This window comes from Rhagoletis zephyria, unplaced genomic scaffold (genome assembly GCF_001687245.7).
Source record: "Rhagoletis zephyria isolate East Lansing unplaced genomic scaffold, Rhagoletis_zephyria_1.1 Rzeph_scaffold_00373, whole genome shotgun sequence".
NCBI classification, from domain to species: Eukaryota; Metazoa; Arthropoda; class Insecta; order Diptera; family Tephritidae; genus Rhagoletis; species Rhagoletis zephyria.
This window is the reverse complement of record NW_016157457.1, coordinates 241,395-253,706: the sequence shown is the minus strand read 5'-3', so window position 1 is coordinate 253,706 and position 12,312 is coordinate 241,395. Positions and strand designations below refer to the sequence as shown.

The 12,312-nt window shown below is 37.5% G+C and overlaps 1 protein-coding gene across 2 annotated transcripts; it reads left to right on the top strand.

The window, feature by feature from the left end:
- Positions 1-1,013: 1,013 nt before the first annotated feature.
- PPP1R15 (Protein phosphatase 1 regulatory subunit 15) lies at positions 1,014-2,898 on the top strand. 2 transcript variants are annotated; one of them, XM_017611146.1, is made up of 4 exons: positions 1,014-1,268; positions 1,423-1,604; positions 1,677-2,059; positions 2,619-2,898. In XM_017611146.1, the coding sequence occupies exons 1-4, from the start codon at positions 1,258-1,260 to the stop codon at positions 2,826-2,828; spliced, it is 786 nt and encodes a 261-aa protein (XP_017466635.1). In that variant the 5' UTR covers positions 1,014-1,257; the 3' UTR covers positions 2,829-2,898. The 2 variants fall into 2 exon arrangements, with proteins under 2 accessions (XP_017466635.1, XP_017466634.1); XM_017611145.1 differs by having other exon boundaries at positions 1,015-1,268; positions 1,423-2,059.
- Positions 2,899-12,312: the final 9,414 nt, after the last annotated feature.

Genomic DNA, 12,312 nt, shown 5'->3' with positions numbered 1-12,312 from the left:
ATCATTAGTACAATAAGATCTGTAGCTTGTTTCTGTAACAATTCTCTACCAAGGCGAATTGAGATATGAACTCGCCGCCCTGTTCTCTACGGCTCATAAGTGATTTTGTACTCAAAGCGTAAACATGGAAAGGAAAGACGCGGATGATGCAATTGAAATGCTTATGACTTAGGGTTTTTTATGTATGTGTTACTTAAATTTATTTATATTTTACTTATATGTATGTACATACATATACATATAGTAATTTAGCCTCATTTATCAAAAATTCAATTAACGCACATGGCTTGGATGCATTTATCCGCGATGTGCACACTGCAAGCATCAACACAAAATGAGGTTGTTGTTTTTGTTTCCAATGCGATGCTCGCAAACCACGCTATAAACGACGAGCATGCTCGCTGAAAATAAAAATTTTTTGATTTTTGGCGAGCATGCGCGCAAACCGCCCTACAAACGACGAGCATGACCCGCAAGCCGCGCGTGTGCGCGGATATGCTCGTCGTGTGTAGCTACTGTGACGAAGCATGCGAGATCCCGCACGTGTAGACCGCAAAAAGTACTAAGCATACTTTTTCTCGCATCCCGAGCGAATGGCGAGATCTCGTATGCCTTCAACTATTATTTTTGTTGTTTGGCATTCTTTAGAGTAGAAACATGTTGTTGTTGTTGTTGTAGCAGCATACAAATTCCCCAAAGACTTTTTGGGGAGTGTTGCTGGAGTGACAGTCCTTGGCCAGATATAAATCTGGGTCGTTCCGGTTACGTAGACCCGACTGTCGTGGGAACGTAGAGTAGAAACATCGTTTATTTCGGTGGAAAATACAAATTTTTGTACTGAAAGGCTCCATCCTTCTTTTTTGGCGACATTTTATAAATGAGAAAGTACGCTGTCAAATGCCCAGTCAAAAAACTTTATCTCGCATACGAGAGAAAAAAGCAGAATGCAAGCGAGATTTGCACGCTTGTGAAGACGGCCGGTTATAACCTCAAAAATAGCCAGAAACCATAGATATTGCTATCGATGGTTTCCGATTTCTAATCTCTATTAACATCCAGCCTTTTATTAAAATGCATTCAATTTTATTGTGTCACAATTCTAAAGTTAAAAATACATATATAGCAAATTTTTCTGTTCTGGATATAATAGACAAACGCTCATTGAGAACTCCAAACATGTTCGTTAAGTGTTCGTTTAAAAATACTGTGAATTACTTGCGTCGTTGGTGACAAAATTATAATGAAATCGCTCTTAACATGTACTTGATGTTGGTTATTAAGTATTTGATTATTTTCTTTATTGCGGCTGTCGAACTGCAATGCTCTAACAAGTGAAAAATAATTTACACATGTTGAAAATTATTTCAAAGTACTAGTGTTTGCAGCTTTAATAAATTAAAGATCAATATTTTCGCTATTAAGTTTTCTTGCGTCAAGCGGTGTGGTCAAAACTTGTGCAAAAATATTGGAGCCCTTAATTTGGATACAAACCGCAATAATACAAAAGTTTGCAGTCCATGCTCAACTAAGTTGCGTAAACATGTCTTTAAAATCGATTGCATATGCCTGTGGAGCCACTGACAGCGCGAACCTATCTAATCAAAGTAATGTTTTTAAAGTAAAATATCCCTTCACGAAACCTGTAACCCAAAACATTCTTGCGAATCTGATATCAGGGTTAAGCATGCCGTTTTGTAAGGACGTAAATAAAAAGCCAAATAACGCCACGTCGATTCTCCTTGCAAGCGATGAAGGAATAGTATCGGACGAGCATCCAATAAATCTTAGCTGCCCCTACAGGAGACAACGCCAGCGTACTATTTCTGAAAATAGTGATGACATTTGCTTCTTGGAAGATGAAAGCAATAATCATAAATGTGATTTCTCACCAACCTATTATGCAGAAGATGATGATTATGACTTGGACGATACAGATTCAGATGACGAAGGCTGCACCAGTACCCGCAATCCTCATGCAGAAAAACAAGATATAAATCACAGTTTAGAAGCGAATGTTGCAATAGGCAACGGTATAAAAATTGACGGAAATATTAAAAAAGTAAGTCGCAATTTTTTCAATATTTAAAATGTTAAACAAAATATGAAAGTGGCAGTTTATATCATGGTATATACCATGGTGGAATAATAATTATTACACCATGGACTTATCATTAATTTTTTAAAAAATTTTTAGTTGAAGGAGTCGTTCATTTTCACAATATAAAATAATGTTCGATATTTTTTTTAAATGGGGAAAATGAGCGACACCTTCCACAAAAAATTTGCCAAAAATAATGGGTAAGTCTTAGCTACCTATGACTTGCACTTTATTATACTAAAATTAAATGGTCTAAAAAGCTGCATATTAAACCTTTTCCTAAAGAGTGTAATTAAAAAGTTCTATATTTTTATGGACATTTACTTAAAAAAGAATAACTCCCCACAAAAAAATGTTGCTGATACGTGGCACAGGAGTTGGGATATTTAGAAAACCCGTATTTATAGTCTGTAGGAATTGTAGCTCCGTAGACTGAATAAACTAATAAATAAATTAATTAAAAATCTTTGCTGCGTTATCTGTTCTCTGCTAACTTATAACTCCTTATTTTTTATTTCAGGTTCGCTTTAACCTTAATCCAGAGGTCCATACGATGTACGCATGGAGTTTTGCTTACAAATCCGCAAGAAAGGGGCATTGGGAAAGTCTTGCCCGTGACCGAGATCGTTTTCGCAAACGAATTGAGAATACATCCAAATATTTGAATCCAATTTTAAGACCTGAACATCGTAGTTTTATATATAATACTAGGTTTAGTAATGATGTGTAGATTTTTGGCTAAGTAGAATGTATTAGAGACCGTAAATAAAAGTTATTTTCAAATTTTGGAATCAAAAAGACACATTGAACAAATTTTCCGACCACCTTTTTCAAAGATACCGTTAGAATCGTATCTTATTGTATATTATGGTTCCTGCATGCTTTTTAAGATTCTGAGTTATTACCTTTGCAAAAGATACCGATTGTTTTTACCTTTTATTTTTGAGGTAAAAAGAAGAGGCACGGTTTGCCTGATATTTTTTGAGCAGGAAGTAATAGGTAGTGTTCGCTTTATATTTTTGAGGCATTGATAACAATCAAAGTTACGATTTTAATTTTCCGTATTTTTTGAAACAAACAGAAATATAACTGTACTGCATGCAAGTATTGTACTTGGAAATTATTGAAACTTGAAATTTAATGCAATCATTTCTGCATACCGGTAAATATGATTAGAACTCGATACTTTTAAGCATTGGAGCCAAACGACTGCAATATCAATTCATTGCCACGACAGCCGGTTCTACGTACCGGAATGACTCGGGTTTTGCCAGACCAAGGGCAGGTTCTTTCGGCGATCTAACCCCGTTTAGGTCGGCGAAATCTCTCAAAAGTTGTACTCCATAGCGCTACATCTTGTTCGCATACTTCTGCTCAGGTCTGGCATTGAGTCAAACCCTGGACCAGAAACATGTACCTGCTGCGTATGCCAGAGACGATTGCACCACAAGTCCACCTCGGTCAGATGCAACACGTGCAATGGGGGGAGCCATCTCCGAGTTTGCTTAGACCTTACGACTCACAGGCCAATCGAGCTACCTCCACGGCACAACAGAGTCCGCCTGAGCAACTCAACACAAACACAACGCACCACAACACAATACAATAGACAATACCACAGACAACAGACCACACTACATATACAACCGCACCACCACCCATATGCCACCACCAACAACTCGTAGTTCCTTCGACAATCTGCACATAAATCTGGACATCAATCAAGTGCGACAGCTGCCTTGGCTGGTGTCACTTTAGCGCGTGCCCAAGACTGCGCACAACGCGAGATTGGACGAGGGACTATGAGGGCCCAAGCTGTGCTGCTCGGTCGCAATACCAAACTGCGACGCCGCCCACTAACACCACAGGACAACAGTCTCAGCTGCAGCAAGCACAGAATTTGGCGGCCCGGCAACACACAACACTAACACCCCACATTCCAATAAGTCTCCCTAGGCACAGGAAGATTTTATAATTCAACTGTAACGGAATTCAGAGCAAGATCGAGGAGATAACAGTCTTCATGGGTCTGCACGGAATATTAATAGCTGCGGTCCAAGAGACGAAGCTGCATGGTAATTCAACACTGTTGAATTGCGCCGGATACAACGTGCACTGTCGAGATCGCGAGCGAGATAATGGTGGTGGCCTAGCGCACATCACGCACCACACCGTGCAGTAACGTCTTATTGAAGCAGACATCGACCACAAGAATACCACCTAGAATGTCTGGGCATTGCATATGAAAAAAAACCGAAATAATGCATATATGCACAGTTTCGGTTGCAAATCGCAATAAGGCATATTAGAGAAATCGAAATTATGCATATGCACACTTTTGTTTGAAAGCCGAAATAATGTATATGAGAAAAACGAAGTAAAGAATACATGCACGACTCAAAACCGAAGTAATAATAATAATAATAATAATAGATTGGCGCTTACACATATATTAGTGTTTGGCCGAGCTTCTCCTCCGAATTATGGCGTTCGCCTTGATGTTGTCACACAAAGCGGAGGGGGCTACAGTTTTACGCCGACTCCGAACGGCGATTGTATTTTTATGAGAAGCTGTTTTTCATGGCAGAAAAGCACTCGGAGGTTTGCCATTGCCTGCCGAAGGACGACCGCTGTTAAGAAAAAAACTTTTTTCTATATTTTTTGCGATGTTGCTTTGACCAGGGCTTGAACCCAGGTGTTGCGGTGTGGAAGCGCGCACTGCTTACCACTACACCACAGCGGCCGACAAAACCGAAATAATGCATATGGGTGTTTCCATACAGCCGTACGCGACATTCGTACGCTTATAGAGTAACGTAAATCTATCAAAAATAGAAGTTACTGAAAAAAAAGATTACGGTTATGTTGCAACCAAAGGGTACTATGTTTGAGAAAAAAATAAGCAGCCTCGAAACTTTGGTGTGGAAAATATCCGTTCAAAACCAGGTGATAACGTACGCGACAAAAAAAGAAGTGGTTTTAAGGTACATAGACATATATGCGAAAGTCTGCGAATCATGAGAGTTTTTCTTTTCTTTAAAAATTCCTAAACTAAGCTTAATAATGTACCTTTACAATCCTTCCATTTTTTGATAGAAATTATCTCTGGTTAGTTTTTATTAAAAAAAATTATAATAACGTACGCGACAGATTTTTCCCCCATACAATATTTTTAATAGTAACACATACTAAATTAAATTTTTTCAGTTCTTCTCTCCACCGTTTCGCGTTTTCAAAACCTTTTTCCACCATCTGAATAGGAAGTTTAAAGTTATAAACCCGTTTGAACTAATTTGCTTGCATTTTCGGTTTTCATTTTCATGGAAACATGCATATATGCGAAAGTCTGCGAATCATGGGAGTTTTTCTTTTAAATAAGCTAAATAATGTACCTTTACAATCCTTTCATATTTTAAGAGAAATTATCTCTGGCTAGTTTTATATTAAAAAAAAACAATAACGTACGCGACAATTTTTCTCGTAAGTAATAAAATGTATTTATTGAGAACTCTTCCCGCCACCGTTTCATTGTTTTACAACTATTCTAAATAATTTAAATGGAAAATTTGCAATTAACATTGGTTTTGATGTATTTGATTGAAATTTTCGTACTTACAATAACGTATGCGACAAACTTTAAAGGGTAAAAAAAATTGTTTTACTTCGGTTGGAAAGAAAATTTTACTGTATATCTTTAACTGGAAGAATTCTCGCTTAAGAATTGTAATCTGCATTACCTGCGACTGCCAATATACAAATGACATAGACAAACAATGTTTTTGCATAACGTACGCGACATTAGAATACTATCAGAAGCAAATCAAAAAATTACCGTTATTCGAGCTCTAACTTCTCCTTTTTCTCATTTTTATAGTTAGTTGTTATTGCAAATTTGATTTTAAGATGTAATTGTAATGTTTCAAATCTCTTAATTTAGTTAATAGGAAAGAGAAAATAGTTCATTTCATTAGAGAAAACTGAGTCGAAGAGACTCTCAGTTTTACTCTTAAATTTTTGAGTTTTAAAATTGCAATAAGCTGAAATACTTCTATAATATAAAAATCCGAGTATTTTACTCTTATTAATTCGTCTTAAAAAACCCTTTTCCGTTGTTTTTATTTTTTCAGTCCTGGTTGACATTTTAATGGAAACACCCATATAAGAAAAACGAAGTAATGCATACATGCACAGTTTCGGTTCAAAACTGATATAATGCATATGAAAAAACCGAAGTAATGCATACATGCACAGTTTCGACTCAAAACCGAAATAATGCATATGACAAAAACCGAAATAGTGCATACTTGAAAACGAACTTCTTTCGACGTAGGCGGCCTTCGGCCGCGTTTAGGGATTATAACCCTTACTAAGTAGAATTTTTCTTTCTGTGTTGCCGGAAAAGAGGGCGGAAGTAATTTGGCGCAGAACTTCTTTCTGCGTAAGCGACCTTCGGCCGCGCTTAGGGATTATAATCCTTACTAAATAGAATTTTCCTTTCTGTGTTGCCGGAAAAGGGGGCCGGAAGTATTTTTGCGCAGAACTTCCTTCTGCGTAGGCGGCCTTCGGCCGCTCTTATAGATTATAATCCTTACTAAGTAGAAGTGCATAATTCATATGAAAAAAAACGAAATCCGTAATCATACTTTCGTTAGAAAACTGAAATAATGCATTTAACAAAAACACAGCAATAATGCATGCATGCACAATTTCGGTTAAAAACCGAAATAATGCATATGAAAACCCCCAAGTAATGCATATATGCACAGTTTTGGGTGAAAACCGAAATAATGGATATGGCGAAAACCGAAATAAATCATACATGCACAGTTTCGGTTGAAACCGAAATAATGTCTAAATGCATAGTTTCCATATGTGCAATTTCGGTGCCCCGCTCGAAATATTTAACGTTTACATACCCCCTGGTACCATACTACCGTATGGTAGTAGGTGACTTTAATGCGCACCACGATCTTTGGCATTGAAGCCTTTCAAACGATCGTAGGGGAACAGACTTGGCTGAGCAGATAGACGATTCGACATTCTGCACAATGAATGACGACGCACCCACCAGGATTATGGGCAGCTGCTACAGACAACAATAGTCAGCGCTGGTCTGATAAACAGCGTATCATGGCGACCTATGCTAACTTTGGCATCAGACCATCTGCCCATAGTCATCTTGATCGATAAACCTGCCGACCTTGCTTCCGCGGAACATCAGACCTATATCAACTTTATTAACCCGGGAAAATTTTCCTTAAATTCGGTCCAAATTTGAAAAAAATTCAAATGAGGGCGTGTGTAGAGGACCTTTTTCCGATTCTAAAAGTGAAAACCCCAGAAGCTGCACAATTCACCATACAAATTTCATTGATTACATGGAAGTGTTGAAAATGAACACAGATGTTGGTGCTGCCAGACGATGAGAATATAAAAAAACGTCAGGGGTTTTTATTGATGATTTTCACTTTATATTGAAATACTGTTTTACATAAAAAAAGAGCCGCAGGGGAAGTATTGATTTTTATAAAAGTTTTCATTATTTATCGAATTATCGATTCTTATAAAACAAAAACGCAGGCGAATATTTTTAATAAAATATTGCGTGATGTTTTATATAAAATTTTCATTATTTTTCGAAAGTTTGAAAATCGCGCGATTTTTAATAAAAAATTGCGCTATTTTTTATTAAAAAATTTTCATTATTTATAGAAGTATCGATTTTTATGAAAAAAAGCGCCGCAGGCGAAAATTAGTTATTAAAATTCGCGCGGCTTTTTATTAAAGATTTTCATTATTTAGTATTGATTTTTTATTAAGTATTGATTTTTTTTTAAGCGTCGGAGACACTCATTTATTCCCTTATGTTATCGAGATCATTTGAAACAGAAGTAATTTGTTGAATATCCCTTAATTTTAGTTTATCTATTTAATTTTCGACCTTTCTATTCACCATTACAGCCATTTGATTTGTTTGCTTGTTTATTTTGTCGAAGAAGAGTAGTGAAATTGAGGCCATAAGAGCAGAAGTGGCCTAACCCATTATTTTTTTTGTGTGCTTCCCTATTTAAAATAGTCTCAAATGAGATAAAATTTAAAATGAAAGTCGCTTATTCTTTAATTTTAAGGTTCAGAGCTAAATAACGTATCATCAGATCAGACTAAGTAATAATCGACCTTTACTTTAAGATGTATTACATTTGAAGGTAGTTTAAGAAGTTAAGTACAGAAAAAAAAACATAGTGAGTTAGGCCACTTTGCTCTCATGGCCTCAACATTGCAAAAAACGTATATTTATCAAAATATAAGTGTTAAGTGCTCTTTTTATATAAAAATTTGCTAGTGAAATTGCAAAGAATTTAACAACAAATTAGTGAAATACTATTACAAATAAATAGAAAAGAGTGATAAATAATCAGCCCTATCGCCAATTCCATGTGAATAAACAAAACAAAAACAAATTGGGAAAAATTATTTTTGTTTTGCTTTGTATCTGAAATAACACAAATCTGCTTTATTTCATTTCTCGTTGAGCAATAAGACCAACTTTAAACTTTACAACTGAGTAATAAAGCAAAATAGTGCACATAGGTGGTCACCCAGTTACATTTGACAAAAAGTACGGATTTGTAAGCCTATAATTTTGAAAGTGCCCAGCGTCGCGGCGGTCCGCGTTCACGCGCCGCGGCACGCCACCTCACGTTTCGCCGCGTTCGACGTCACGCTCGCGCCCCGCACACCCTCGCTTCGTTTCGCAATTATGAACTGGTGGCATTATAACCGTTTAGAAAAAAGAAGAATAATAAAATTACACTAGCTCACTTCGGAAACTGCTTTTTAATGTCCAAGTAATGGGAATTATTGCGTATGGTGTTATTGAATGCACCCCACCCATTAGAGTGAGAAGAAAGATTTTGGCACTGCCTTATTTGAAAATTTGCCTATAAAATGTGACTATAAGGCAGCCGAATGTCAGAAAATAAAGCGAGAAAGCTGTTTTATCACTTCACCTGTTTTTTACGCCATTCATCCCACCTGCTTGTACCGAGTATACGTTCAAATTTAGAAGTGTGAGAGTAGGTAAAATTTTAGAAAATGTTTACATCACTATTTCGTACCACATGTTCGCTCCGTCTTCGTAAACGAAATCCTCATTTCGGAAATACCAAGTGATGATAATGCGGAAATTTTACCTCAAGATAAAACTCAAAACAATATTCTCTGTGTTATACATATGCTGCGAGCAGGAACGGCAACTTTTGTTTATTCCATGCCGTGGCGGAGTTATACCAGGTGAAGTTATTCGAGCGAGAAGAAAGATTTTGACACTGCCTTATATGAAAAGTTGCCTTTAAAATTTTACTATAAGGCAGCCGAATGTCAGAAAATAAAGCGAGAAAGCTGTTTTGTTACTTCAACTGTTTATTGCGCCATGGTTCCATGCAAACATTTAAAGGTTTTCCAGCAATATTTTCAACATATTAAAAAGCATGCAGGCAAAATTCATACAAAGCCGCTGTGACCAATTAGCCGAGCAGTTATTAAAGACGACGCTTTCCCTATATTTGGTTAAACATTTAATAAGTAAAAATACTCGTTTTATTGTATTTTTGGAATAAACAAAGTTCTTTTTCCTTCTGTCAGTAAATAAAGCAAATTTTGCGCCGGCCACTGCCACTTAGTGACTTTGTAAGTTTTGAGATACAGCATGGTTTACAGTTAGCCGTTACTTTCTGGTTTATATCGTTCAGTTGATATTTGTATTTGAAAGTTGGTGTCTCATATATGCGGCTGAATTGCCGCATCGCGGCTTCCCGTGTATCAAAAAATTTGAATGTTATTCTCAAAATTTTTTTTTAAGATAGTTGGAGTTTGTGATAAGAAGGGTCTAAATCTAGATTATCATTTTGTAAGTATTTTGTCATATGTAATTTTAAAATTATGCCATTGTAACTATTATGATACTAATTTTCTTAGGTTTTACAGAGAAAAGGATGTTTATAAACTTATATAGGATCGAACCAGCTACGCAACTGCAATCGAAACCAGGAATAATAAAACAAAAATTTGTTGTATTAATTGTAGCAAAAATTTTTGCAGAACACATTTCATTTCACACTGTGCAGAATGTACCAACATCACTGTTGATGATGACGGATAAAAATTTAAAAAATAAATGCTTATATTATGTTTCACAATGAACACAAATTATTCAAATTTGAAAGATTTTCGACATAAATTAAAAAACAAGGCAGTCAACCTTTGAGATGCACTTTTCGGCTAAATTGCCACGGCGCTTCCTCTCGTGTAGCTTTCAAAGCACGCCCTTCTAAGGGTTAAAGCAGGGTGGAAATGCTCCGCGGAATTTACTGAAAGCACCTTCGCTGCCCTCCCCACACAACCGACATTCACTTAGGTGAATGTAAGTTCCTCAGGGTTCCTTTCCGAACTTTCCTGCTGAAACGGCTATTCTAGCCGATTAGAGTGACAACCTTCATAAGCGGTAGAAGTGGGAAGAGCATGTGAAGACTTGCATCTTCACCTCTGGTGTGAGTAAGCTTTGGTCAACCGTGAGGTCACTGTCCAATCCGACAAATAGCGACGACAGAATCGAAATGTCTTTCGGCGACCGCGCTTCGTGGGAGCCGTAGCGATGCGGGAGCTATTTCAGCCGGCAATTTACTCTGCATCCTCCGACGGACAAAGCCAAACGTCGAGTGAGCAGAAGGCTGCACAAACTGCCAACAACAAACGCGCCTCTTATTTTCACTTGCGGTGAAGTTCAGGTAGACATCGGCAAGGCGGAAGCCTCCAAAGCCATGGGACCCGCCGGAATATTAATGTTGATGATGAAAAATTTGGGTCCTAGACTATTTAGCCAAGGTTCTCAACTTGTCAATGGCCACTCTCGTCATTCCAGACATCTGGAAGGGGATACCCCCAACAGAGGAGAGTCTTATCGCCCGATAACACTCCTTTCCTAGTAGCGGAGGCACTGGAGGCGTTGCTACTCCCGAATTTTACGAACCACCTGACCCAAGCGAAGCATCAGCATGGTTTCCGTAAAGTTCACAGCGCAACAACAGCCCTTAACGGCATAAACACTCAGATAACACGTGGCCCAAACCGCAACCGTCCCTGTGAGAGAACCATTCTAGTAGTGTTGGATCTGTCAAAGGCGTTTGACATCGTCAGACACTCCACGCTGCTAGAAGACATAGAGCCTCTTCCCTCCCACAGAAGGTCGACACTCGTCAGTAATGATTAGAGACAAATCGAGAAAACCTAGAAAAATAAAACAGGGGGTTCCACAGGGTGGAGCCCTTCCCCATTGCTGTTTAACTTTCATATTTCCAAGGTCCCTCAACCACCAGAGGGTGTCTCGATTGTTTCTTATGCTGACGAATGCTCTTCTGGGAATGGAATTGATGACTTGTGGTTGAAAGTAAACGGGTATCTCTTCGAGCTTTCTCGCTTCTTCACTGCTAGGAGCCTAATCCTCTTCCCTACAAAATCCTCAGCTACCCTGTTTACCACCTGAACGAAGAGGTCGACTACCGCTGGGTATTGACGTTGATGATACACCAATTCCGACGGTGAATAACCCGAAAATACTCGGAGTAATTTTCGACAGTCTTCCCTCCTTCTGTGCGCACACAACCGCAATTGTCAACAAAGTACAGAGCCATTACAAGGTCATCAAGTCGCTAACCGGCAGTACCTGGGGCAAAGACAAAGAAATCGCTATTTATTAAAAAAAAATCTTTGGAAGTGCAGTTTACCTAATGAAGATCCAGCAAAAAATCAAGTATGTAATTGAATAATTCGGGGATTGAAAGTAAAAAATTTTACGTAAATTTCATGCATTGAAACTAAAAATTTGTATTGTATGATTTCCCTAATATAAACTGATCTATCTTCTGTATTAATTTTTTGTAGTTATTGTCTTCATATTTGAATATACATCCCGCGACAAAATTATACTGTTACCCGGGTTGAGCTATTTTTTTTATATTTTTTCTAATTAATTAAATCTTTTTTTATAAAAGTAGAGGTCATTGTCTAATGAAACGAAATAACGGATTCAAATATTGAAAAAAAAATCAAAAAATTTTTATCAAAATTTCGCAGTTTTTATTCAGAATTTCGTCACCTGAAATGCAATATAACGTAACAAGATCGCCACTGAAATGGAAAAGTGGTAACTAATTTTT

Bases quoted from the DNA above. Each gene is read 5' to 3' on its own strand.
- PPP1R15 (XM_017611145.1), top strand. The intron at 2,060-2,618 runs GTAAGTCGCAAT...TTTTTATTTCAG, and splicing joins TTGACGGAAATATTAAAAAA to GTTCGCTTTAACCTTAATCC.